This window comes from Rhinolophus hipposideros (genome assembly GCF_964194185.1).
Source record: "Rhinolophus hipposideros genome assembly, chromosome: 6".
NCBI classification, from domain to species: domain Eukaryota; kingdom Metazoa; phylum Chordata; class Mammalia; order Chiroptera; family Rhinolophidae; genus Rhinolophus; species Rhinolophus hipposideros.
Window position 1 is genome coordinate 79164692 of NC_138052.1, and position 27140 is coordinate 79191831.

General features: G+C 32.2%; 1 protein-coding gene across 4 annotated transcripts in view; it reads right to left on the bottom strand.

The window, feature by feature from the left end:
• ERBB4 (erb-b2 receptor tyrosine kinase 4) overlaps positions 1-27140 on the bottom strand; it is a 1057350-nt gene that overhangs the window by 259920 nt on the left and 770290 nt on the right. For all 4 annotated transcript variants that reach the window (XM_081052780.1, XM_081052778.1, XM_081052779.1 and 1 more), the window contains exons 12-13: positions 25681-25880; positions 2584-2716 (exon numbers count right to left, since the gene is read on the bottom strand). In XM_081052780.1, coding sequence (XP_080908906.1) covers positions 2584-2716; positions 25681-25880 — 333 coding nt within the window. The remainder of the gene's footprint in view (positions 1-2583; positions 2717-25680; positions 25881-27140) is intronic.

The following is a 27140-nucleotide window of genomic DNA, read 5'->3' on the forward strand; positions in this document are numbered from 1 at the left end:
AATGCCTACAGAGAGCTTAGGCTGTCTCTCTTTATGACATTTCTGTGTTCTTAAAGTTTCAGAAGTGTTTAATCACAGTGTCACATATGAAAAAAAAAAGATTCCATTGCAATTAGCCTTCCCTTTCGTTTTGATTGTGTATGCATTGTAGTTGAGTTGATAAAATATAATGACTCAAATGACCAGAATTTGAGTGTTAACAGCCAGAAATTGATGGATTTTCTTTGACCCCTTTAAAAAGTCCTCTATTTAGGATTTCTTTTCCTATGATAATCAAGCTCTTTTATATGTTTATCAATAGGGGCCCTGATTTGGATATCTATCATACTATATTTGTATTTTTTTTTTTTGGCAGTTTCTAAGGTGGACTGTTCTACCTACCCATTTAATCAGCTCAGATTAATAGACACATAAAGCAAATACTAACTTTTAATGGTAGGAACTCTAACAAGAATTTATTTTCTAATTTCTCCTTTGATAATCACAACTATTTTATGAAGTTGATACCATTACTATTCCTATTTTCATATAAGAAAACCGAGTTTACAATGATTAGGTTGGACATTTCAACTAGGAAGTGACGAAATTAGAATTTGAATTAACTCTTCCTCCATGGTTGTCTTAACCACCAGGCAATGGTGGAAGAAATAGCTAAAAATAAAAGTTTGGAGGTGGGGGAATCTATCATTGGGCAGGGAAGAATTATATCAAACTCTTACAAGATACTTTCATTTATAATTTGTTCAAAGTAACCCTGTGAGCATGATTTCCTAGGGACTCATTACTATTGCAAAGCTCATGAAAGACTTTACATTTCTTTAATACATTTGATTTAATGACATGGAAAATGTTAAGCTTTCCAAAACAGTCTGGTAATCAGTGTTGTTTATTTAGGAAACTGGTATTTTTCCTTTGGTTCGTTTTTACTGTTTTGCAGAATTGAGACAGAGGATGATATATTCATCTACACATTTATCAACTTCGTATTTCTGGTAAGTTTAAAACTGAAATGTTAAAGAAAAACAATGGCATCTGGAAAGGAAAAAAAACGGATGAATAAGATACCCTCAGTTCTAGTGTTGTCTGAGTTCTACAATGTTAAGACTTGTAACGATTGAGTACTATGGCAAGAACTCAATTCCACCATTTCTCACGGATTGCATGACAATGTTGTCAGATAACATGATTTCTAGACTCCGTTACTCTTTGGAACTGCACATGTATATTCAGTAAACTTTTAATGGAATTCACGTACTGGAATTAAAGTCTATTAGTTTCATTGCAGAGGCGTCAATTTCGACATACAAACAAGTGTATTTTGATCTGACTTTTTGTGTTTTTTTGTATTTTGTATTTGCTTATGTACAGAAAATATCCTTCCATAATAATAAATAAGTATGAATACATTTGGATGAGAAAACAGCACATAATTTGCTATCCATTATCAAACTTATGCACCGATTGTACCTGACAAAATTATAAGCTGAAATTTTCCTGAGAAACTATCAAATTCTTACTTAAAATTGTTTTTATATTCAATATTCTAATTTTAATCTTTCCTCTCCTAAATTTCATGGACAGAATTTCTGTTGGTCATCTTTCAAAGAAGAGACATACCAATATCATTATGATCCAGAAATTGTTAACCTTCTGTTATAAAATGCAAATATACACTGTTATCTGGGATCATGAAAACAGTTCTTAAAATGGGACTACTCATGAGGCAGAAGAAGAAACAAATAAATTCAAAACTATACTTTTTTAAAACTGTTGAAAACCAGTTTATATTTATATATATTTATATTTTGTGAGCAATATAAAAAAATTGATTGAGGGACAGTACTAAAAAATGTATTATCACACTAATGAAGGACAACTATGATGCATGAAATGGCATGTTATGATAAAGTGATTTTATGAGTATATTAAATTCCATGCAACAATGTGCATACTAAGTTTTATTGTTGGCAATGTGATTATTATAGCATTAGAAATAATTTAACACACTTGTTTTAAAAATATTACTTAGGTTATCTTTTGAAAGTGGCAGAACATTTAGAAAAAACTATTCAACTAGAAGCTATGAAGGTAGCTTTTCCATAGCAGTAGTCAGGGATAGAAATGTATGCCATTCCTAATATACAATAAAATAAGTATTCAACCTAAATGGGAAAAAAAATGTATGCAGTAACTGCAGATGAAAATTAAAACGAAAATATGACAGAAAAGATTATAAGGACACACAAAAGAAAAGATTGCTTATGACAATCTCCTTCATAAGGAAAATAAGAATGTATTTTTCAATTTTCCTTAAGATAAATGGTATAATTTCTTATGGATTACCTATTTTAATGCATGATATTTTAAATGTGCAGAATATTCAATATGTATCTGGACTTATTATTTAACATAATATTATTTTTTCCTAAGTCTTCTGTATGTTGTCTCCTTTGTGCAACAAAAGCTGTCCTTAAAAATCTGTACGCACATACTGAGATTTTACAATCTTCTTATCATTTTTAAATCTGTACCAACCAGTACTTCAAAGGTCATGAGGTAAAGGCTACATGTAAGATGCCTTACCCATCATAGAGATTACAGGACTCTATGCAGATCCTTCCCCTGCTGAAGCGACGGCACGACAGGCACTGGTCTGGCCCAGGTCCCCAACAGCCATCGCTTGAACACAGATGGTTGCATACCATTCCTGCAGCAGCTGAAAAATACACCCAGATCAAGGAGCAATAAACAGAAGCCTGGGTCAACACTTACAATTGCAATACCAATCTTCCTAAGTGAATCTATTTCTGTAGGAGCTGGAAAGAGATTGCTGGCAGACAACTTTGGCTGCCTATCCAGTCACCATGATTCACTCTAACCCCAACTTCTTCCATATTAGTCACCATGTTTGTATAGCAACATTGCATTTTTACCGTGTTTCCCCCAAATTAAGACCTAGCTGGACAATCAGCTCTAATGCGTCTTTTGGAACAAAAATTAATATAAGGCTCACTCTTATTTTAGTATACTATAAGAGCGGGTCTTATATAATATTATAATATAATATAATATATAGAAATTAACCTTCCAATTAAGGTAAGGAATAAAACACATCTTTCTCAAGCCAACCCTTTGCTCCACTAACACATCGACATTTTGGCTTCAATTCAATATGAGAGATTCACGAAGAAACAGAACAAAAGATACTTGTTATAAAACAAATAAAACGTTAAAAGAGAAAGAAGAACATATGAAATGTGATAAAGGGAGAAAGAAATAGAAATAAAACATAAGTTTTTACAGGCCTCTGCTGTAGTATAAGTGTACCTTCATATTTGTAAAGTGAGCACATGTAAGGAAAAAAAAAAGAAAGGATATTAAACAAATTTTAGTGACTGATTATGATGAGGTATGTAGATCAAAGTACTAACAACAGTCTTTAGTCTAGCTCTTTATTTTTTGTTGATAGGAGAAGGGCCAAAGAATTTGGGGGCTACATTTTACAACTGTCATTTTCGTTTCACATCTCTGTTCTCCTTTATATTGAAAAAACCCACATGCATTCAGTATATTGCTATTTACTCTGAATAACATAATTTTAGAGAAGGGATACCGGGTATTGAGTGATAAGCGCCTATAAAGACTTCAAATGTTATTATGGGTGTCTGAAAAGTGATTTGAGGCATGTGAAACACAATCATAAGCAGTTTTCATGATGTGTTAAGAATTTCCAAGAGGAACATCGAAATTCTGTGTATCTTCCCATTAGCTTCCAACTTTACTTATTATGGGATGCAATATGTTATGGCAAGAGCATTTGTGAGGTGGGTTGAGATGGCACTGAATATGTGATTGTTGCATAAGCAAGGGAGTATATCTGTGAAAGTTATCCTCTCTAACATATGCTTGAGAAAGTGACTTGCCAGTTACTGTGATGACTAGTTTTAAAACGGCAAAACAAAATCTCTCAGTTCAAGTATTGTTTCTACTACATCTTGGAGCCTTAGGGAGGCCCTCATGTTAAACTGTAAATTTGTACTCAAGGCAGACTTAGACCTATCAACAAATCTTTCTACATCATTGCTGCTTAATTGAATAATCTTTTCTGACATAGTTTAAGAGAGGAAGTGTGTGTGTGTGTGTGTGTGTGTGTGTGTGTGTGTGTGTGTGTTGGGCAGTTTTATTGAGGCATATATGACATATAATACATCGCTCATACATAAAATATACAACTTGATATTTTTTCCCCTTCTCCCACTCCGGATCAAGCCATTGTTTCTCAGTCTAGTTGTGTACGACAAGTTGATATTTTGACATATGCATGCAATCATGAACCACATACACAATCCAGGCAATTACTTCCAAAAGATTCCTTTTGACCTCATGTAATCCCTTCCTCCTGCAGCATCCCCCTCAGACAACCATTAGTTTGCATTTCCAACAATTTTATATAAATATAAACACACAGTATGCACTCTTTGTTATTATTTATTTCTGCATAATTATTTTGAGATTCATCCATGTTGCTGTGTGTATCAATATTCACTTATATTTATTACTGAGTATATTCCGTTGTATGAATATACCACATTTTTTGAACCATTCAGCTATTGCTAGATATTTAAACTATTTACCATTTGGGACTATTACAGTTAAGCTACTATGAACGTTCATGTACAGGTCTTTGCATGGACATACATTTTCATTTCCCTTGGGTAAATACCTAGGAGTGGCATGACTAGATAATATAGTGGGTACAGGGTTAACTTTTATAGACACTATTGAATGTTTTTCAAAATAGCTGTACCATTTCACATTCCCATCATCAATGAGCTCAACTCACGAGCTGAAGTTCCCCACATCTTTGCCAATACTTGTTATGGTCAGTCTTTTTGATTTTAGCCTTCCTAATGGCTATTTAGTGATATATAATAACATTGTGGTTTTGATTTGCATTTTCCAAATGATTTAAAATGTTGAGAATCTTTTAATGTGCTCATTTGCTATCTACATATCTTTTGGTGAAGTATCATCAAATCTTATGCCTATTTTTATTGGATTGATTGTTTTCTTACTATGAAGCACTGAGAGTTCTTCATATATTCTGCAAGTATTTTCTCCCAGCGTTAGCCTTCTCTTTGTCTGCTTTTAACACTGTTGTTTTTAAAAGAAGTTTTTAATTTGGATGAAGTACAATTTATCAATTGGTTTTATTTATCAGAATAAAATTGAGGGAAGTCACATCTCTGTGTTCCTTGGATTCCAAGGTGTCAAACTTGCCCTCCATCTTCTCTTTGTTCTTTCATGAATTGTGCTTTGGGTAGCTTATCTAATAAATCTTTGTCTAACTCTAAGTAACAAACTTTTTTTCTGACGTTTTCTTTTAGAAGTTTTATAGGTTTTGGTGTTACATTTAGGTGTATGATCCATTCTGAGTTAGTTTGTGTATATGGTCTTGTATTCGTCAGGGTTCTCCAGAGAAATAAAACACGATTTTCAAATACTGTATTAGCATTGTATCCCTGGAAAAACCCCATTTGGTTATACTTTGTAATTAATTTTATATCTTGACGAATGCTATTTGCTCCAATTGGTTAAACATTTTTATATTCTTGAAAGATACAACGGTGTATACTTTAAATTTTTTCACGGTTGGCCAGAAGTGGGGTGGGGTATCTTTGTGCACATATGGGTTCAAATCTTCAAACCTATTCATGCAATGTAATAATGATCATTCATTTTACAGATGGGCATAGGCTCAGAGAGGCTAAGCTGCCCAACGGCACAAGTGTCAGAGTAAGGATTTAAACCCAATCCTGCCTGGTCTCTACCACCCAGTGGGGATGAAAGTCCCAGCTTTCTACCCTGCCTTCCCTGACACCATCTGGTGGGGAGATGGGGCACCTCATTACAGCCTGGTGAAGGTGGTAGTCTGTACTCCTCACTCTTTTGCTTGTATGGGGAAGTCATGGCCACAGTTTTTGTTTGTTTGTTTTTCTTTCTGTGGTGTTTGGCTGGAGTAGAGCAATTATTGTCTAAAAGGCTTTTGGCTTGCTACCCTGTCCCTTTCCAGGTCCTCTGGATACAGAAAAATAGGCTTTGTTGGAGCTTTTTTTGCTCTGCAACTATTGGTGTTTGAATTGCCAGTTTCTAAACTTCCAAATCTGGGATATATGAGACAAAAGTAAAACAGAGGGAAGTCACATTTCTATGTTTCTTAGATTTCAAGGTACCAAACCTGTCTTCTTTCTTCTCTCCACCTTTCAAAATTTTCTGTTACTTTTGTAAATACTTTCCAGCGATTTCAATTGTACTTAGCAAAAGAAATAGAGAAACGTATATCTACTTCATCTTTCCGGAAGCAGAAATCCCAGTGTATATCTTTGAGTTACTGCCATCTCTTTTCAAGTTATACTTGACCATTTAATGTATATTCTAAGAACCTTAAAATAGGATACTTCCATTTCTCCATTCCTAACCTTTGAGCTATTGTCCTTCATTTTACTTTTTCATATGCTATTCATCTCATACTCAGAATTTTAAACATTAGCTTGCCTTTTGAATAGAATTAAATAATAAGAACAGTCTATATATTTACCCAAGTAGTCCTCTTTATTCCTTAGATTTATACTGCATCTGATATTGTTTTCTCCTGACTAAAATTATTCCGTTAATATTTCTTGTAGTTTTCTCTCTGTGCTGCTCTCTCCTCTCTGGCACTGTGCCCACAAACTTGAGCTGCCTTAGTCTCCCTAGACTCTAAGCTCTGCCTCCTCAACTCAAGGGGTCTTTGCAATTGTACTGGGTTCCTCCTGACTGTGCCATGACTGACATTTTTCTCAAGGTCATTAGCAGGGCAATCACAAGGCTCATCTCATTTATTTCCTCACTCTGCTTCATAATGACAGTCACTCTCTTGCAAACTGTCATTTCATACATTTTGTCTTTCTTTTGGTTGTTTCATTGAGGGAGGGCGTATTTGATCCCTGTTATTCTAGGTTGGCCAGAAGTGGACATCCAATAATTACTTTTAGAAATCCAAAGTGAGATTACTTGCTGTTTTTTGCTTGTAGAAAAAAGTTTCATATAGGATTGATCTAGAATGCCCCACAAAAGCTTGTATAGAGCATATAAAATATATACGTTTGCTTGAGGTTTGCAAAACAAGTTGTTTACTAGTAGGTGTAGGACTATGGCTGCACATGTGTAAGACTGATAAGAATAAAGTGAAAGTAAATACATTTATGTTTAGAGCATATACATGAAAATAAACATGTGTATCTGTGAAACTGATCATAACAAAATTGAGTGGTAAACACGTTCACCAAACAACTTCTGGTTATCACCTAAGAAGTAGACAACTCCTAAGAAGTAAAGAAGTCCAAGGAAAAGAGGATAAAAGCAGAACTCCAGAGCAATGCAATAAGTAGTCCAACTGGGCGCTCTGGCTAGGACCCTCTGTAAGGTTCTGAGCTACACACCAGAACGTTCATCTGGACGATCCGACAGAGACCTCTGCAGGGTGCAAATCGTGATATTCCAGGATTCTCCAAAGTTCTTCCTTACAAGATCAGCTTGCCTCAGACCCGTCATGGGCCCAGTTATCTCTCCTGGACCAGGGACCTTCTCCACCTCAACTGACTCTGGGACTTGGTTCATCACTAAATTCTACTGTATTCTGTATAACCTTCTGTGCTTATCAGAGCATTGGCCTCTAGAGGAACATTGGTTCCCAAATAAAGCTGTGTTACTCACTCTATCTGAACCTGTGTGTCAGGACTTTGTTCCCCACTTGTGTCACAAATATCACGCAGGGACATAGGGCACTGCCGAGGGTTTAATGTCCCCTTGACTTTCAAGAACAGACTGAAATATGGCGATTGCCCTTACAGGTACTTGCAAAACAGCTTCTAGGCATACGTTCACTTTACTGAAAATTATAGTTCCTTCTATTCTATTTTAACTTATTTGCTTTATAATTGTTATTCTAAACAGATAAATGTATTTTTAAAGATAATCTGAAAGAACACAATCCAAATTGAGTGTTTTCCTGTGTACAGAGGATTGCCTTTCTTCTTAAATACATTATTAATTATTTTAGGTAACTCATAAAGTTTATAGATGTTAATTGTGGTACTCTCTATTTTTATGAAGTATTTTTCTCTTTTTACTATGTGGAAGACTCTTCTTTCAATAGTCGAATGATTTGATGCTCAACTTGGAAAAGCTAACCGACAGATTATCCATTGATTTTGAACTAATAGCAAGAGTTCTTTTCTTCTGATTTATTCATAATGCAGAGAAAGATGGCTCTTTCACTGTACAAAGAAAGGTCAGTAGAGATAGAATCTTAACATAGGTCTCATATCACTGATTCCTTAGATGTATAAGACACTTCCCACTAATTTATGAAGATGTAAGGAATAAGAAAGATTGTTCAGTCAAACTGATTGAATGAAAACATGTAAGATCAAATATTATATAATAAATGAAGTGCTGGAATAAAACATCAATGATATGGATGAATATAAAGCTATAATACCCATTTTATAAAATTCAGCCATTTTAAGGTTATTTATAGATTGTTGCATAGGCTGATATATATATACATACATATATATATGTATATATATATATATCTTATATATATATATCTTATATATATATATATCTTATATATCTATCTTATATATACTTGCTTATGGAATAAATATAATAATCAGAGACAATCCTGAAAAGGGGGAAAAATAAAAGTTATATTATAAAAGCAATTTGTAAAGACAAGTAGAGTATATTCAAAATCACACTGCACAGTTTCAGGAATCTCTGACCCTTTGTATTAAATAATGGCACAGAAAACATAATCAATACCTCAAATTCTTCGTTTATCAACTTTTGATGCCCTTGGAAACCTTTTCAGCTTCTATTTTGAAGATGCTGACAGTGCCATCAGTACTCCTTTGTTACTGCCCATTTCATGATATTCTATCATCTTTTTGATCTATTATTTCACCAATTCACATTAATTTTTTCAGGTCTGAAAACCTCTTACTCTAGTCCTTTCTCTCTCCCTCTCCCAAGCGTGGTAGAGCTCTATAATATGTGGAAGGGGGTAAGCTCTCTGTTTTGACTTTCTGTTATATCCTTTGGAGAGGAGCATTTTAGCTTCATGCAAGCTCCAACCTTCTTTCCTACTGCCTACTGCGTCACTCAATCTGTATTTAGATGCTCAATTTCAGATTAGTTTTGGGTTAGGGAAACAGTATCTATTGGAGGAAAGAAATGATAAACAGAAAAGTATGAAAATTACTTTCTTCTCATCCTTTCTAAACCACTAGATGAGAGTATTGAAGGCTAGTTTATTATTTTCACCAGAGTGAAACCAAAGGAAGTGTCTCTACACAGCATAGAACAAAAAGCCAAGGAAGCTACTTCTTTGAAATTCTTAAGAGAAAATAAATTTTCAGTCAGCACCAATAATTCATTGGATTGTTTTGTTGTTGTTGTTGTTGTTCTTTATGTATTTTGGATATTAGCCCTTTATCAGAAGAGTTGTTGGCAAATATCTTCTCCCATATGGTTAGCTGCCTCTTTGTTGTGTTGATGGTTTCTTTTGCTGTGCAGAATGATTTGATGTGTCTTTAGTTTAATACAGTCCCATTCATTTATTTTTTGCTTTTACTTTGATTGCCTTTGAGGTCAAATTCATAAAACCCCTCTGAACCCAAGGTCCATAAGTTTAGTACTTTTGCTTTCTCCTATGTAATTATTTTTTCAGGTATTATGTTTAGATCTTTGATCCATTTCAAGTTAATTTTGGTGTATGCTGACAGACAGCATTCTAGTTTTATTCTTTTGCACATGACATTGAAATTTTTCCCAGCACTAGTTATTAAAGAGGATTTATTTTCTCCAATGTTATGCTTTTGACTCTGTCAAAAATTATCTGTCCATATATATGTGAATTTATTTCTGGGTTCGCAATTCTATTTCATTGGTCTTCTGGCTGTTTTTTTCTGACAATACCATGCTTTTTTGATTACTGTCACTTTGTAGTATAAATTGAAGTCAGGGAGTATGACACCTCCAGCCTTGTTCTTTTCTTTTAGGATTGCTTTGGTGAATAAAGAAGATGTGTTACACATATGCAATGGGACATTATTCAACCATAAGAAAAGATGAAATAATGCCATTTACAACAACATGGATGGATCTTGAGATTATCACGGTAAGCAAAATAAGTCAAACAGAAAAAGTCAAGAACCATATGATTTCACTCATATGTGGCATATAAAACTGAAAGCAACAAGTGAACAAGACAAACAAACAAAGAAACAAAAACTCAGACACAGACAACAGTTTAGTGGTTACCAGAGGATAAGTGGGGAGTGCTGGTAGAAGAGGGAAAAAGTGGTCAAATATAGTAAAGGAAGGAGAACTGACTCTGGGTGGTAAACACACAATGAAATACATAGATGATGTATTATAGAACTGTACACTTGAAACCTATATCATTTTGCTAACCAATGGCACCCCTACAAAATTTAATAAAAATAATTTTAAAAAGAATTCAACAGTCCTCTGACTTCCCAGCATGATAGTCACAGGGGAAGGTGTGAGGCTCATCTGTGGCTTATGGTTCACAAGGCCATTATAAACCTCTCAAAAGAAATTTTAGCAAGGTAGTTATTAGGCAACCTTTAACTTCCTCTGTGTTTTCTCTGGAAGCTGTAAAATAGATTTTTCTTTATCTCATCTAAATTGTACCTGTCTGTTAAAAATTTGGAGAGATAATAATGTGTTTAGTATTTCAGCCTTTATAGAGACTATTGAACATGCTTTCATTAAAATAGAAGGAAGCTTAAATAATGGATCTTGCTACTGTACTGCATGTGTGAAAGTAAATTATTAGCTCAGAATATTGAAATGGAGTAACCTGTCTACAGGCACAACAACAGAAGAAAATATCATCCTTTTCATTGTAAAAGACCATCGATGCTGCTTGCATCACTTACTATATGTAGAGGCATGGGATTTACTTGCAATGTATTTGAACAGATACCATTAATCTTTTCTTTTCTTTTCTTTTTTTAAGGCTGAAAAGTATAATTGAGTTGTAATAGTTCAGTTTTTGTGATCAGACCAACATAGCTTGAAAACCTTACTCTATAATCAGCCATATAGCCTTCGGTAATTATTTACATGTTATTCATCTATAAAGTGAATAATGTGTATCTTTCCAGGTTGTAATAAAGATTAACCATCATGTTATTAGAGTACTTAATGCAGGCTTACTTATTTAATTAAGCCCTCAATAAATGTACTTAAGAGCATTACTTAAACATGCAAGCATATTTGTAGGTTTACTTTGAAAAATAATTGTTTAGGGACTACTTAATTTCTGCTGGACATTGCTAAGAAGTAAGGATATGATGGAAAAATGAAATAAAATACATATTATCTTACCTAGAGATTACAGTATAGATAGGGAGACAAGCAATACATAAATCACCGTATATATGTGAATATGGCAGTTGTCCTAATTTAATGGGTAGGTGGCATTATGTCAGCCCACAGAACAAGGGACAATAAACTCACATGACAAGGATAAACAGGAATTATAAAGGAATAGAGGGCTGGGGGAAATTGAGAATCACAACTCTAGTCAAGGGAGACAGAGCAGGGAATGAGATTAGTGCTATCAGAGAACAGGTTGGACAAGTGATACCTAATGAGCTCATGGGTAGACAAGGGACAGATTATTTGGGACCTAGTGGCCATTTACAAGACTTTGTGCTTTATTTAAAGAGCTGTGGGAAGATGTTGAATGTTTTTAAGCAGGAAAGTAAGTTTTTATTGTTTAAATATCAATTGCTTTGATGGGATGGGCTTGAAAACATGTTTGAACAGTTGGTGCGAGATAATATTGAACTGTCCAGAGCTAGGCATATTACTGGAGTAGGTTTAATCAGACTTCTTCCCAGAATACAGATGCTGGGTGAGAGGAAATAGTGCTCTTTTACCTGTACTCATAAACTCTATGGATGCTCTCAGCCTGCCCTTGCCAGGACCAACCATTTTCAACCAGATAGAAAGAGAGCTCGCCTAAGAAGAAAGTAGAATCAAGCAACAGACAGGTATTGAGTCCTGGTGATGTCCTTTAACCCCTAGAGACATCTGTGCCTGAAGGAATGTCCCTTGGATTCCATAGCTCTGTAGGCTGATATGATCTCTTGCACTTTGTGGGTTTTATTATTTTTTTTTCTTTTCACTTTTTAAATTATGTTTCTTATTTTCTTTGTTATACTAAAAGACTTAAAGCATGTGCAATTATGGCCAATATTTTTTTCAGTTTTATTGAGATATAGTTCCTTATAACATTGTGCAAGTATATCATGTACAATGTGATTTGATAACTGTATATATACATTGCAAAATGTTTACCACAACAAATTTAATTAGTATATCCTTTACCTCACATAATTACCATTTTGTTGTTAGAGTGAGGACATTAAACATCTACTCTCATAGCAACATTCAAGTATAGAGTACAGTATTGTTAACTATAGTTACCTTAGATCCCCAGGACCCATTCATCCTATAACTAGAAGTGTGTACTCTTTGACCTCCATCTTCCTGTTCCCCTACCCCCAAGGTTCTGGTAATCACCATTCTACTCTCTGTTTCTATGAGATCAATGTTTTTAGATTCCACATATACGTGAAATCATAAGTTATTTGTCTTTCCCTGTTTGACTTAATTTACTTAGCATAATGCACTGAAGGTCCATCCGTGTTATCACGAATGACAGGGTTTCATTCTTATTGTGGCTAAATATATCATATAACCATATATATATGTATATATGGATACATATGTATATCCATATGTATATATGTATATATACAGGTATAGAATATGTTTAGATATAGTATATATGTATATACATATACATATATGTCACATATTCTATATCTCACATATAGAATATGTGAGATATATCAAACATATTCTTTATCCATTCATTCATTTACAGACACTTAAGGTGTTTCCATATCTTAGCTATTGTGAATAATGCTGCAAAGAACATGGGAATGAAACATCTCTTTGAAATCCTGATTTGATTTCCTTTGGAAAAATCCCTAGAAGTAGAATTGCTTTGCTATAAAATAGTTCTTTTTTTTAACATTTCTTGAGGACCCTACATACTGTTTTCCATGTGGCTTAACCAAATCACATTTCCACTAACAGTACACCAGAGTTCCTTTTATTCCGCCAGCACTTATTTCCTCTTTTTGCTAATAGCCATTCTATCGGGTACAAGGTGATATCTCACTGCGGTTTCAATTTGAATTTCCCAGATGATTAGTAATGTTGAGTACCTTTCCAATGCTTGTTGGCCATTTTGTATGTCTTCTTTGGAGAAATGTCTACTAAAGTCCTCTGCCTATTTTTTAATCAGACTGTTTGTTGATTTTTATTATTCAGTTGTCTGAGTTCGTTAAATAATTTGAATATTAACACCTTAAATAATTTGAATATTAACACCTTATCAGATATATACTTTGTAAATATCGTTTCCCGTTTTATAGGTTGCCTTTTCATTTTGTTGATTGTTTCTTTTGTTCTTTTGCTTGCAAAAAGTTTTCAGTTTGATGAGTTCCACTTTTTTTTTTTTTTTTTTGGTGCTTTTGTTTTTGGTATCATATCCATAAAATCATTGCCAAGACCAATGTCAAGGGCTTACCTCCTATACTTTATTCTAGGAGTATTATGGTTTCTGGTCTTATGTTTAACTCCTGAATCCATTTTGACCTAATTCTTGTGACTGGTAAAAGATAGAGGTCTAATTTCATTATTTTGCATGTGAATTTCCAGTTTTGCCAACATCATTTATTGAAGAGACTTTCCTTTCTCAATGAGCATTCCTGGCTCCCTGATCAAATAGTATTAACTCTCCATATATGTGTGGGTTTATTTCTAGGCTCCTGATTCTGATCCACTGGGTTATGTGTCTTTGTGTGTGTGTGTGTGTGTGTGTGTGTGTGTGTGTGCCAGTGTCATATTGTTTTGATAACTATAGCTTTGTAAATAGCTTGAACTCGGGAAATGTAATGCCTTGAGCTTTGCTCTTTCTCGAGACTGCTTTGCTTAACCAGGGTCTTTTGTGGCTCTATATGAACTTTATGATTTTTTCTAGTTCTGTGAAAAATGCCATTAGAAGTTTGATAGGAATTACATTGAATCTATAGATGTTTTGGGGTAGCATGGACATTTTAATAATATTAGCTCTTCCAATCCATGAACATGGGATATCTTTCTATGTATTTGTGTCTTCAATTTCTTTAACCAAAATCTAAAAGATTTTGGTGTATAGAGTTTTTACTTCCTTGATTAAATTGATTCCTAAGTATTGCTTAGCTGTGGGTTTGTCATACACAGTCTTTATTAGGTTGAGGTATATTCCTTCTATACCCAATTTTGTGAGAGTTTTTATCTTGAAAGAATGTGGAATTTTGTCAAATGCTATTTCTATGTCTAGTGAGATGATCAAATAATATTTTATTCTATTAATATGGCATATAACATTTATTTATTTGCTTACATTGCATGCTAGGGATAAATCCCACTTGATCATATAGTGTATGATTTTTAGGTGCTCTTCAATTAATTTTGCTAATATTTTGCAAGAATGTTTGCATCTATATTTATCAAGGATAATGGTCTACAGCTTTTATTTATTTTTATTTTTTCCTGTAGTATCCTTATTTGATTTTAGTATCAGAATAATGCTGGCCTTGTAAAATGATTTTGGGAGTATTCCATTCTCTTCATTTTTTTAGAAAGTTTGAGAAGAATTGACAATAAACTCTTCTTTAAATGTCTGGGTAGAATCCACCACAATTAAACCCATCTGATTGTGGGTCTTTTTTGTTGGGACGGTTTTGATTATTGATTCAATCTCCTTACTTTTTATCGGTCTTTTCAAATTTTCTATTTATTAATGATTCAGACTTAGTAGATTATATGTTTCTAGGCTATGTTCATTTTCTATAGATTGTCCTATTTTTTTTTTTTTGATATATAATCATTCTTTGCAGTCTCTTATGAGCGTTGTATTTTTGTGGTATCAGTCATGCCTCCTCTTTCATTTATATTATTTGAGTCCTCTTTTTTCTTAGTAAGTCTAGCTGATGGTTTGCCAATTTTATCTTTTCAAAAAAGAAAGTGTAGTTTCATTGGTTTTTTTCTATTGTTTTTCTGGTCTCTATTTCATTTATTTTTTTCATTGACCTTTGTTATCTCCTTCCTTCTGCCATCGTTGACTTGTTTGTTTTCATTTTTCTAGTTTCTTTAAGTGTAAACTTAGGTTGTCTGTTTGTTTGTTTATTTATTTATTTAATATAGGCATTTATCACTATAAACTTCCTTCTTAATATGGTCTGTTTCCATTTTTATTTGTTTTAAGATATTTATTGATTTATCTTAATTTCATCTTTGACTCATTGGGTTATTCAGTAGTGTGTTGTTTAGCTACGTATTTGTGTATTTTCCAGTTTTTCTTCTGTTATTGATTTCTAGTTAAATACCATTGGAGTTAGAAAAGATAATTGATATGATTTCAATTTCTTCTTTTTTTTTTTTTTTTTAATTTGCTAAGACTTATATTGTTACCTAACATACTATCTATCCATCCTGGAAATGTTCCAGAGTTCTTGTAAAAATGTATACTGTTGGGTGGAATTTTGTACATATGCTTTTTAGGGCCATTTGATGTATAGCATAGTTCAAGTACAATTCTTTCTTATTGAGCTTTTGTCTAAATGATCTATCCATTGTTGAAATTGGTATATTAAAATCCCTTACTATTATTGCATTGCTGTCTATTTCTCTCTTCAGATTTGTTTAGGTGCTTCATTGTTGGATGGATATCTAGATATAGATTATATATACATATATATCATTGGTTATATCCTCTTGATTAATTGACCTCTTTATCATTATATAATAATCTTCATTGTTTCTTGTTACTTTTTTTCACTTAAAGTCTATTTTATCTGATATAAATATAGCTATTCTTGCTTTCTTTTGGTTTCCATTTTATGCTCTCTTCTTTTGCCTAAAGTAATTTGAGTTTGCCTTTTGTCTCTAAAAGAGCACTGGATTAGTTTCCTATTGCTACTGTAACAGATAATCACAAATGTAATCACTTAAAATAACACAAATGTAATGTCTTATAGTCCTGGAGGTATGAAATCCAAAATAAATCATTTTGTTGTTGTTGTTGTTTTGTTTTGTTTTTATAGCTCTATATTTACTGTAATGCTACAATGAACATATGGATGCATGTATGTTTTGAAAAAATGTTTTAATTTTCTTTGGATAAATACTCAGAAGCCAAATTGCTGGGTCATATGGTAGCTCTATTAATAGTTTTTTGAGGACTCTCCATACTGTTTTCATAATGGCTGCACCGATTTGCAGTCTCACCAATAGAGCAAAAGGGTTCCCTTTTCTACACATCCTAACCAACACATGGTTTTTATTGACGTTTTGATAATAGCCATTCTGACTAGTGTGAGGTGGTAGGTATCTCATTGTGGTCTTGACTTGCATTTCACTGACGATTAGTGTCACTGAGCATCTTTTCATATGTCTATGGGTCATCTGTAGGTTTTCTTTGAAAAAATGTCTCTTTATGCCCTTTGCCATTATTATTATTATTATTATTATTATTATTATTATTATTACTTTGATTATTTATTTTTTGTTTGTTATTGAGTTGTATGAGTTCCTTTTTTATTTTAGATATGTTGTATTTTATTTGTGGATGTATTCTCCCATTAGTTGGTTGTCTTCTTTGTTTTATTGATGGTTTCCTCCACTGTGTAGATTTTTTAGATTGATGTAATCTCATTTGTTTATTTTCGCTGGTTTTCCTTGCTTGCGTCCTATGAACTAAAATCAAGATATCAGCTGAGCTAATACTTTTTGGAGGCTCCAGGACATGATTTTTCCCCAGTCTTTTCCAGCTTCTAGAGACTACCTTGTTCTTGGCTTGTAACAATATTACTCTAACTTCTGCTTCCATGGTCACATTACTTTCTCCTTTACTAATCTCAAATCTCCCTTTACCCCCCTCTAATTAGAACACATGTGATTACATTTAGGGCACACCCAGATAATCCAGATTAATCTTTCGATTTTAAGATGCATAACTCAATCACATCCATAGAGTCTCTTTTACCATATAAAGTAACATTCACAAATTCTGAGTATTAGAATTTGAACATCCTTGGGGGTGAGGGCATCATAAAATTATATTGCAGTAAGCTCTATGAGTAGGGAAGGTATATATATATATATATATATATATATATATATATGAATCATTTTGTTACATACATATATATGTATGTAAAGGGGTATAAAAATATAGGTCTTTGTAAAATGTTAGAATGAGTTAAGACTATAAAAAGTTAGAGGAGGCAGGAGAGGAAGAAAAACTGATAAGAATTACCCATTCACTTTATTGAATAGGGTTAAACAGATGTTATCCAAAGCTTTATTGAGTCTAAGTGTCCTAGTTACTATATCTCTGACCTGAGAGGGACCCGGGAAGAAAGTTCTGAGAGATATGACAGGAAGTAGTGACAGCACTGTTAAAATATTAGAAAGTCCTCAACTATTCTTAGAACACTGAGCACATTATAAAGCACCTCTCAGAATTCACATTAACTTTAAAATGTAAAATCATTCATAAGTATGTTGTAAAAACTCTAAAGTAAATTAAAGTAAATAAAATTTAATAGCATAATATAATGCACTATAATTAGTCAATGTATAAACTATCATTAAATATCCCCTCTATTGTATTGCGTGTATTGTTAGTAAAAGGAAAAACAGAAGACTACTTATAAAATGTCTTAAGTTCATTCTTTATCTTTGTCTCCCAAAACTTATTAAACATATGGTTTTAAGTTACTCAACTGTGAATTTTCCTATCATAGATCCTTTTTCAGGAAACAAACCCTCATAAGAAGAAATTAATCACCAGTATAATGTGTATTAAAATATATTTCTGACTATAGAGTAATAGGGAGAATAATTGGGGATGTGATAGATAGAGCAGAGTTCCTCAAAGGATTTCTCACAGATACCTGCCTCAGAATGATTTGGCATATATTGAAAATGCAGAATCCTGGGTCGTCACTCTCTGAATTGATTACCATTGTTATACCACTGTCTGTATTAGTTTCCAAGGGCTGGTATAACAAAATGCCACAAAATGTGTGGCTTAAAATCACAGAAATTTATTCTCTCACATTTCTGGATTTCAAAATCAAGGTGTTAGTTGGCTGGTTCCTTTTTGGGGTTCGGGGGAAGAATCTGTTTTGTGCCTGTCTCCTAGCTTCTGGTGGTTGCTGGTAATCCTGGTTTCTTTAGGTTATAGTTGCATAACTCCATTCTTTGACTCTGCCATACTTGGTTGTCTTTCCTCTGTGTATGTATATATATACATACACACACGTAAGCACACACACACACACACACACACACACACACACACACACACACTATAGACACCGTGTTTCCCCCAAAATAAGACCTAGTCTCATAATCAGCTCTAAATCATCTTTTGGAGCAAAAATCAATATAAGACCCGGTATTATATTATATTATATTATATTATATTATATTATATTATAGTATAGTATAGTATATTAATTATATTATACCCGGTCTTTTATATTATGCTATATTATATTATATTACATTACATTATATTGTATTATGTTATACCCAGTCTTATATTATAGAAGACCTGGTCTTATAGTAAAATAAGACGGGGTCTTTATATTAATTTTTATTCCAAAAGATGCATTAAAGCTGATTGTCTGGCTAGGTCTTATTTTCGGGGGAAACACAGTAGGTATCTACCGATATCTGTCTATCCTGTGTGTGTGCATACATATATATATGTGTATATATGTGTATATATATACATATATACGTATATATATACGTGTATATATGTATATACGTATATATATACGTATATACGTGTGATACACGTATATACGTGTGTGTGTGTGTGTGTGTGTGTGTGTGTATATATCCCACATGGTGTTCTCCTCTCTGCATATCTATCTCTGTATCTTTTCTTCTCTTAAGGACAAGAGTTCTCAAGAGTTCTATTGGATTAAGGGGTGATTCTACTCTAGTATAAACTCATCTACATATTAATTACATCTACAAATACTCTATCTCCATATAAAGTCACATTCATGAGTGTCAAGAGTTAGGACTTCAACACATATTTTTGGTGGGGAAAGGGGCAGAATATAAGCCACTGTACTATCTAAATTAACAACAAACTCTGGAAATTGAAGGGAAAAAGAAAAACTTTGCATTTTTAATAATTAAAATTTTTTGCTATACAATTTTTCAACCACTGATCTGGAACAAGTCAATAAAATGTTGTCATTTGCAATAAAACTGAAGCCTGCACTCACCCTTACTTTTATTGTTGAGAGCCCCTTCGTTCTTTCAGAATTACAAATAGAAGGGGTGCCATTTCTGAAACTGTAACCGCTTATTACCCTTTTGATAAGAACACAGAGAACATTTTGTAGCATTGTTAGTAACTAGACATTATGATGTTTCAAATACCATTAGAAAATCTTATTTGAATTTTTTAACAAAGAACAGTGTATTAATGTGTTACTTTGTTAACATAAAAAAAGAAACTCAGAAGTATAATTAAGATTTTCTATCATCTGATTACTTAGAGGAATACTGATTTCACTATATTCTAACCTGTGTACAATATAATTCCTGCTGAGCTATGGTATACTGAAAAGTCTGGCAAAATTAATTTATTTTCCAGTGGAGATTGGCTAGGAGATCCAACGGATGATTTCTCTCATCTGGCAGCACTTTGTTTGGAAATGCACATTCACTCAGGAGACTATGGGGGTGGGCAAAGAGGGCACAAATTAAAAGCAAGAATATGGGACTTAGAGAAAGTAAGAAAATCTGCAACCATAGCAATATTTTCTTAAAACAAGGTAAACATTAATTTATAACCAAAATTATTATTTCTATAATATAGAACATATTAGAGGTGATAATGGTGATTATACTAATTGTATTGTGATTTTAGAAAAAGTCAAATATTTGTGATGTTATACAATGTGAAATGCTTACTATTTAGTAGCTATTGTCACTGTCACCAGAGAAAAAAACAAATCAAATATGTTAAGCAAACATTGTTTTATTTTCTATTGGTGTCAGATACCCTAATTTGCCTACTCCAAAATTCTTTGTCCCAATTAAATTCTGGATATGCAGTGACTCATCATAAAGCGGGATCATGCTCCCATCCGGAAGGTTCAGTTATTAGTAATTAAGTACAGTTTTGCAATTCCCTTTTTCTAAAGTCATGATCAATAAGGTGGATTTTTCTACTATCATATTTTAAGAACATCAAAATCATAGATAAATATGGAAATTTATATTCCTTTTATTTTCTTTGGACAAAACTACGTGTTTTCCATCACTAAGTATTTGTCTCCTGAACCACTGTACTAAAATTCTTATTTTTTTGAATATTTTATAAGCACTGAATCTGCTATTTATAAAGCCAGTTTTAAAATGTTTTAATTACAGGAGAAAAGGGAAAAACAAAAGACGCATTTTAAAGGAGTCAAGCATTTTTATCCATTTAACATTTCAAGAGATTGTTTTTAAATTCCTCAGTGTCTAGGCTCCCATTAATAACCACTCTTATTTCTCCCATGTATATCACTGGTTGCTGTGCTATTTTCAAGTTTATAATTCAGCACTTGGATAATGTAAATTTTTCTTTAGCCGAGGACAAGAAGGACTTTGATATTTCTCCTTCCATTTCTGTTACTCAAAAAGAATTTTCATTCAGTAAAAGTTAAAAATTATTTTCATAGCATAAAATGCCTTTATATATGTGCCTATACTATACAATCTACTTATAATAAAACATACTGATATAATGAAAGCTAGCACATATATAATGAAATGAGTACTATTATTGACCCTGTTTTACAAATGATAAAACTAAGGTACAGAGATGTTAAATAGCTTACCAAAAGTCCAACATCTACATAGTCAAGTTTTGCTGGCATTAAAACCCAGGCCATTTGTCTCTACAATGTGTTCCTACACATTATGTTATATAGGTATGTTTCAGTAAATCATCAGGTTTTCTTATGAAAATCACCTTCTCTTCATTTTTGGAGAACTCATGGTGAGATGAAGAGCACAGATTTTGAAATTAAATAGACATTGGGTTCAAATCCTAAATATGATTTTTAACAGCCATCAATTTCATTGGGAATATTATTCAACTTTCTGAACATCTATATATTTATTATTTTCTTGCAAAATGGGGATAATTAAACTTTACAGGCTAGTGGCAAAGATTAAATAAAACTACATAGATTGAGAGATAGAATCTAGAATTTTTTTTTATTTTTATTTTTTGCTATTTTGCTGGAAAATATCAAACACCTAAATTCAGTAAGGAAAGATGAATTATTCAAAAATTATACTTGACTGATATCTTAATCAATTGAATATTTTTTTAAATTATGCTATACCAAAACTTCCAGATGGATTAAAAATGTCAACATAGTTTTTAAAGTATAAGAAGTAAAAAAAACTAAGACTATGCCAAGATTATGAACGTAAAAAGGAAAAGAACGATTAATTTACTTAACTAGATAAAAACACAAAATGTTTATCAAAAACAAAGTTTTTAAATTACATACAAAGGGAAAGTTATATATAATACATTTAAGAGACAAATTTAATGTATTTAATTTGCGATAAGATCTTTCAAATTCAGAATGAAAAGACCAACTGCAAATTAATAATGAAAAAGCTCATGACTAAGTAATTTACAAGAGAACAAATACAAATGGTTAATCGACGTATAAAAAGAGGCTCAATGTCAACCAAAAAACCGTAAATTTAAAAGATCTGTTTTTCATTCTTCAGATCATCAAAATTTAAAACCACGGGTAATATCTAGTGTTATAAAGAGTAGTGGAAAATGTGCCTTATCAAACATTGTTTAGGACAATGTAAACTGATTTAGTATTTTTGAAAGATGATATAGCTATCAAAATTTATTATATGTAACCTGATTCACACAGAAATTCCACTTCTAAGTCTTTAGCCAAAAAATTAACTGCACAGTGCAAAATGTTTTATGAACTAAGATGCACATTATTGCAGTACTAATAACATGAAAAAAATAAATTACATTAATTTGGCACTTATTCAACACATTTTTATATACATAATATAAAAAGTAAACAAAGAGCTCTATATACTAACATGGAAGATGTTTATAATATATTAAGTAGAAGACAAGATGGCTGAACAATTTTTAAATATGTGTATATGGTATGATACCATTTATATATGAAAATATGTTTTATTATCTATATCTATACTAAAATCATGTATTCTTTTTATATGTTTCTACTGTATTGATTTCTAACAATGATACAGGTACTATTAGTTAGAAAAATAAATTAATTTCCATTTTGATAAGTTAATAATGAATTCAGTTTCTCTCTTGTTTATGTTGGGTTTATTTGCATATGTACAAATTTTTAAGATAGAGCTGTATGAGTTCAAATGTAACTTAGATTCTGAACGGTTGGTGTAATATTTATGTCTTCACTGTTTATATTTTGATGTTAAAAGTTTATGCTTAAATATTTTAAGAAACCTCAAATACTTTTATAAAACTACTCTAAAACTCCTTCCAGCCAGCACTTGTTTTCCTAGTACCACAACCGTACAAATAAAGGAGGCAAAAATGTTCTAGCTTCATGCCCTAGATTTTCTCTCAATCTCAATCTCTTCAAACCACAGTCTGCTTTGACATTTTTGACCTAAAAGAGTAACACTGCTCATTCCACTGTCACATCTTATAGATGAGGTAAAGTTGTTCTTTTATTGTGATTTCTGTTTTAAATCAGATTGAACATCAAAAAATCAGTTAAAATCAAGGCTGCCTTTGTGTTCTAAGATAACAATCTTATACTTAGATCAGAGTACTTTATGAAGAGTGTGTGTGTGTGTGTGTGTGTGTGTGTGTGTCCACGCCCACACAAATGCATGCGTGCCTCTGTACTTATGTGTATGTGTTTCAGGGTTGTGTACATGTATATGTGTTGTGAGTGCATTTACATACACACATATGTTATATGATTGTGTTTATATGTCTTGTAGTGACTACAAGTGTTGGCTCATTTATATCTTTGTGCAAGGTGTAGAAAGAGAATATCTAATTATGAAATGTTTATAGTGCATTTAAAATAATGCAGATATATAAGTTCTCCCATTTGCAGACAACTCTATGTATGATAAAAGAGCTTTAATTACATGTGGGCAACCATTAAAGGTTCAACGTAAACATCAGCAGCCTTATCTCGGAGGTCAAGTTTATTTTCATTTGTGAAAATCCAGGATTCAGTGTACTGTGAGACTGAAATCCAAATTTTGATAAATGGATTTCACGCAAATATTGTTTATTCTAACATGTTAAAAATGAAACATGATATGATTAATTTTATACAGTAGCAGTACAAAGCTGTGTTTCTCCTAACTGCTTCATTTCTTCCTGCAACTGCAAAGTGTACTCTAAATGCAGAGAACAAGAAAATATGTTCACAATCTGAAAATTGGCTAAACTCAGCCTAAGAGCCATAACACTGAAAGGTGAGGTATGTCAAAATTTTAGTTTGCTGTTATTATTTACTCATTTTTTGATCATTTGAAAAGTTTAGAAGTTTAAAGATGTATGGAATAATTACATAGATGCTTTTCTATCTTGCTTTTTTACATTTAAGTTATTTCTGCGTTTTCTTCCTTCCATTTGCTTCTCATTCAGATTTGTAAGCAATAAAAGTATGTTTGTGGTATTTGTAAAACGATTAAATGAATCATAGAGGAATGCATTTCTCCGATTCTTTTATTTATTTTTTCTATAGGTTTTCTTTGTCTTCATAGTTAAATCTTAACTTTGAAAGGTAGTGGTGCTATTGTTTTGTTTTTTAGAAGGAAGTAGAAGAAAAGGAGAGTATAACCTTGACTTAGGGAAATATTTATAAATTAGTCTTGAAGATTATTCTATTTTACTTCTGTGAATAATCTACTCTGGGGCATGAATAAACACACATACAGTAATTTGGGGTAAGAAGCTTAAGTATTAGAAAAAAAGAAAAGGAAGCTTTCTGTCATGAATCAGAAATGTATAAAATCAAAGAAATAATCCAGGCTAAATCAAGAGACTCATTCACTGTGAACATGCATATTTTGATATATAATATGATTTTATACTTCTTGAGTCTATGTAGAATAGAAGAATGTATACGAACTTAAGTTTACTCAAAACAGGAACCTCATGTTGCAATAGATCTTTCTCTGGAAAACGTTTTGTTTTTTTTTTTAAACAATCTGAAATAGCTAAAATGTGAGTTCCTCACAAATTGTAATTTATATTTTATGAAAATTTCTAACCTGAGCTGCCTTAAACCCTTCCTAAAGCAAGGCGGTGTATAAATAAATAAATGAATAAATAAATAAATAAATTTCCCATCTACTTATCTTATTAAACTTAAATCATCATGTTGGCCACTTTAGAATTTGTATACTTTTTAAAAATGTCCTGTATTGTCCATTCGCATATACAAATAACGAACTTCTCTTGTGTGTGCATATCCTTGTGATTGTTTCAATGGTGACATCAAAGAAGTCAGAAGACATCCTGAGAGTAAAATGTTTCTTAGGGGATATGCCTTTTAAAAAGCTCTGACTTGTCATATCCACAACAAGAATACGCATTTGTAAACTGATCACTTGAATTCTGAGTCTCTTTATTTGATATTTGTCATAAGTCTGACACTTATGAGCATATTAGTGATACCCGTAGGATATAGAAGAGAGTATTACTCAGTAGAAAAACAGGGAAGAATTAAGTATTAATCATTGGAATATCAAAGTATAAGATAGGAATGGCCTAGTTATATGCCCATGAAAACATGACTTGTTTCTGTGTAACAAAGAAGTAATGGAGTGGATCAATGAGTAGCAAAATAACTGAAAAAAAGAGTTAGCAACATGCCTAAAGAAATGCATTTATGAAATGAACTTTCTTCTTGAACAGCATTTTCATATATTTTAGAAGAAAACATCTTCACTTTTTTCACCACCCCCAAATGGCAAATACTCTGTTATTCTATGTTATCAAATTCACCAAAACCAAACATAAAATTTAATGCGGTAAACATCCATGAACTGACCCTAAAACTGATCCTAAAAATTACCCAGATGCTTATTAAATATTTAGGTTCCTTGGTTCCACTTAACACCTATTGAATATAAATCTCCACAGGAGGTTTCTTATGGTTAGGCAAGATTTGCAAATACACAATATATATTAAAAACATGCGATATGTTATTAAAAAGTCACCTATTCTGATCATTTCATAGCAACCCTTTTTAAGGGTTGACAAAAAGAAGGCAACGATTCTGACCCGTTACTGTTTTTCACTGTTTGGTCCAATGTAGAATGGAGACAATATTTGAAGTGTCTGTGTGTTAATGCCTGGGTAATGTACTTACTACAGTTTTCAGCTTTCCTATTGTCCCGGATCACTATCCTTTGGTTGAGAGTACTGAAGAGTGTTGTCCAGTTAATGGTGTGATAGTAACACAGATTGCTGTTGTCAGTAATATAGATGTTTCCAGCACTGATTTCCTTCAGGGACTGAAACTGCAGGGAAGTGATACCTTGTTGCTTGAGGATTAGCAAGGAGAGGCCACTAAAGAGAGAGGAGAGGGAAAATGGAACAGTAATAAGAATTTTCCTGTCAGGATATTCATTCTTGACGTAAAATAAGGATTTTACATCTTACTCTGAAAAAAAAAAATGAAAATAGGACATGAACAGAGATTGATTCAATAAATTTGTGCTCAGAATGTTAATTTTTTTTTTACATGCTACACACTGGCAGTTTTAACAATAATACCCAAAAGGAAAATGTTCATTTTTAGAAATATGAATATTGATGACATATCTGTTTTTGTCTACATATTTACCACTGACATATCTGCTCCCTTCCTTCCCTTCTACTCTTTACATCTTAAATTCCTCAAGGATGAAAACCTGTGCTAAGACTAAATAATTAAATGAATGTACAAAATGACTTTTCATCTACACAAAGTGAGTTATTAACTATATTCTATTTAATATATTTAGAATGCTTTCCAAGGCTAAATATTGCAAAGTATGACTATAACTATTTAGCTTTAATTTATTCAGAAACAAAAGTATAATAGTAATAGTTGAAGAACATGTAAGTAAGGATAGGAGATATTAAAAATTAAAGAGAATGAAATTAAACTGAAATTGAAAAAATACTCAGAAGGCTTGAAAAACGGGAATGCATCTCTAAAAGTTAAACAACAACTACATGTGGAGTCAACTGTTCAAGGAAATTATTTTTATTTCAATATAGTCTACATTTTGTAATTAAATCCCTTTCCTATTCTCTAAAGAATAAATATGTTTTCCACATTTCAGTCAAGTAATAAATATTATTTTGCATTTTGGAGATGAAAACAGTCCCCTTTTACTTATCATAAATCTATATATATATATATTGCAGTTAATACTCAGAATTTTTCTATGTGTGTTATATATTATAAACACATGTATAAATACATATATATACACGTATATGTGTGTATATATATATATATATATATATATATATAAAATTCATGTGTGTGAATCTGTATACTTAACTGAGATGTAATTCATTCTCTCAATTCTTTGCTCCCATAATAACCACCTTGATTACAATGTGAGCAGATTTATAACATTTTAATCAAGTGATAGTAAAGTTGGTTGCATATAACACTTGAGTAGATCATATCTCTGAACTATCCTTTTTATAGTTCACTTTAAGCAATCTGCCCCTTTCCATTTTAAAACTTCTTACATATATGCCTGTTTTAATGGAAAAATTCAATGGACATTCTGGGAAATATTACAGAATATTTGATGATAATGTTGATTT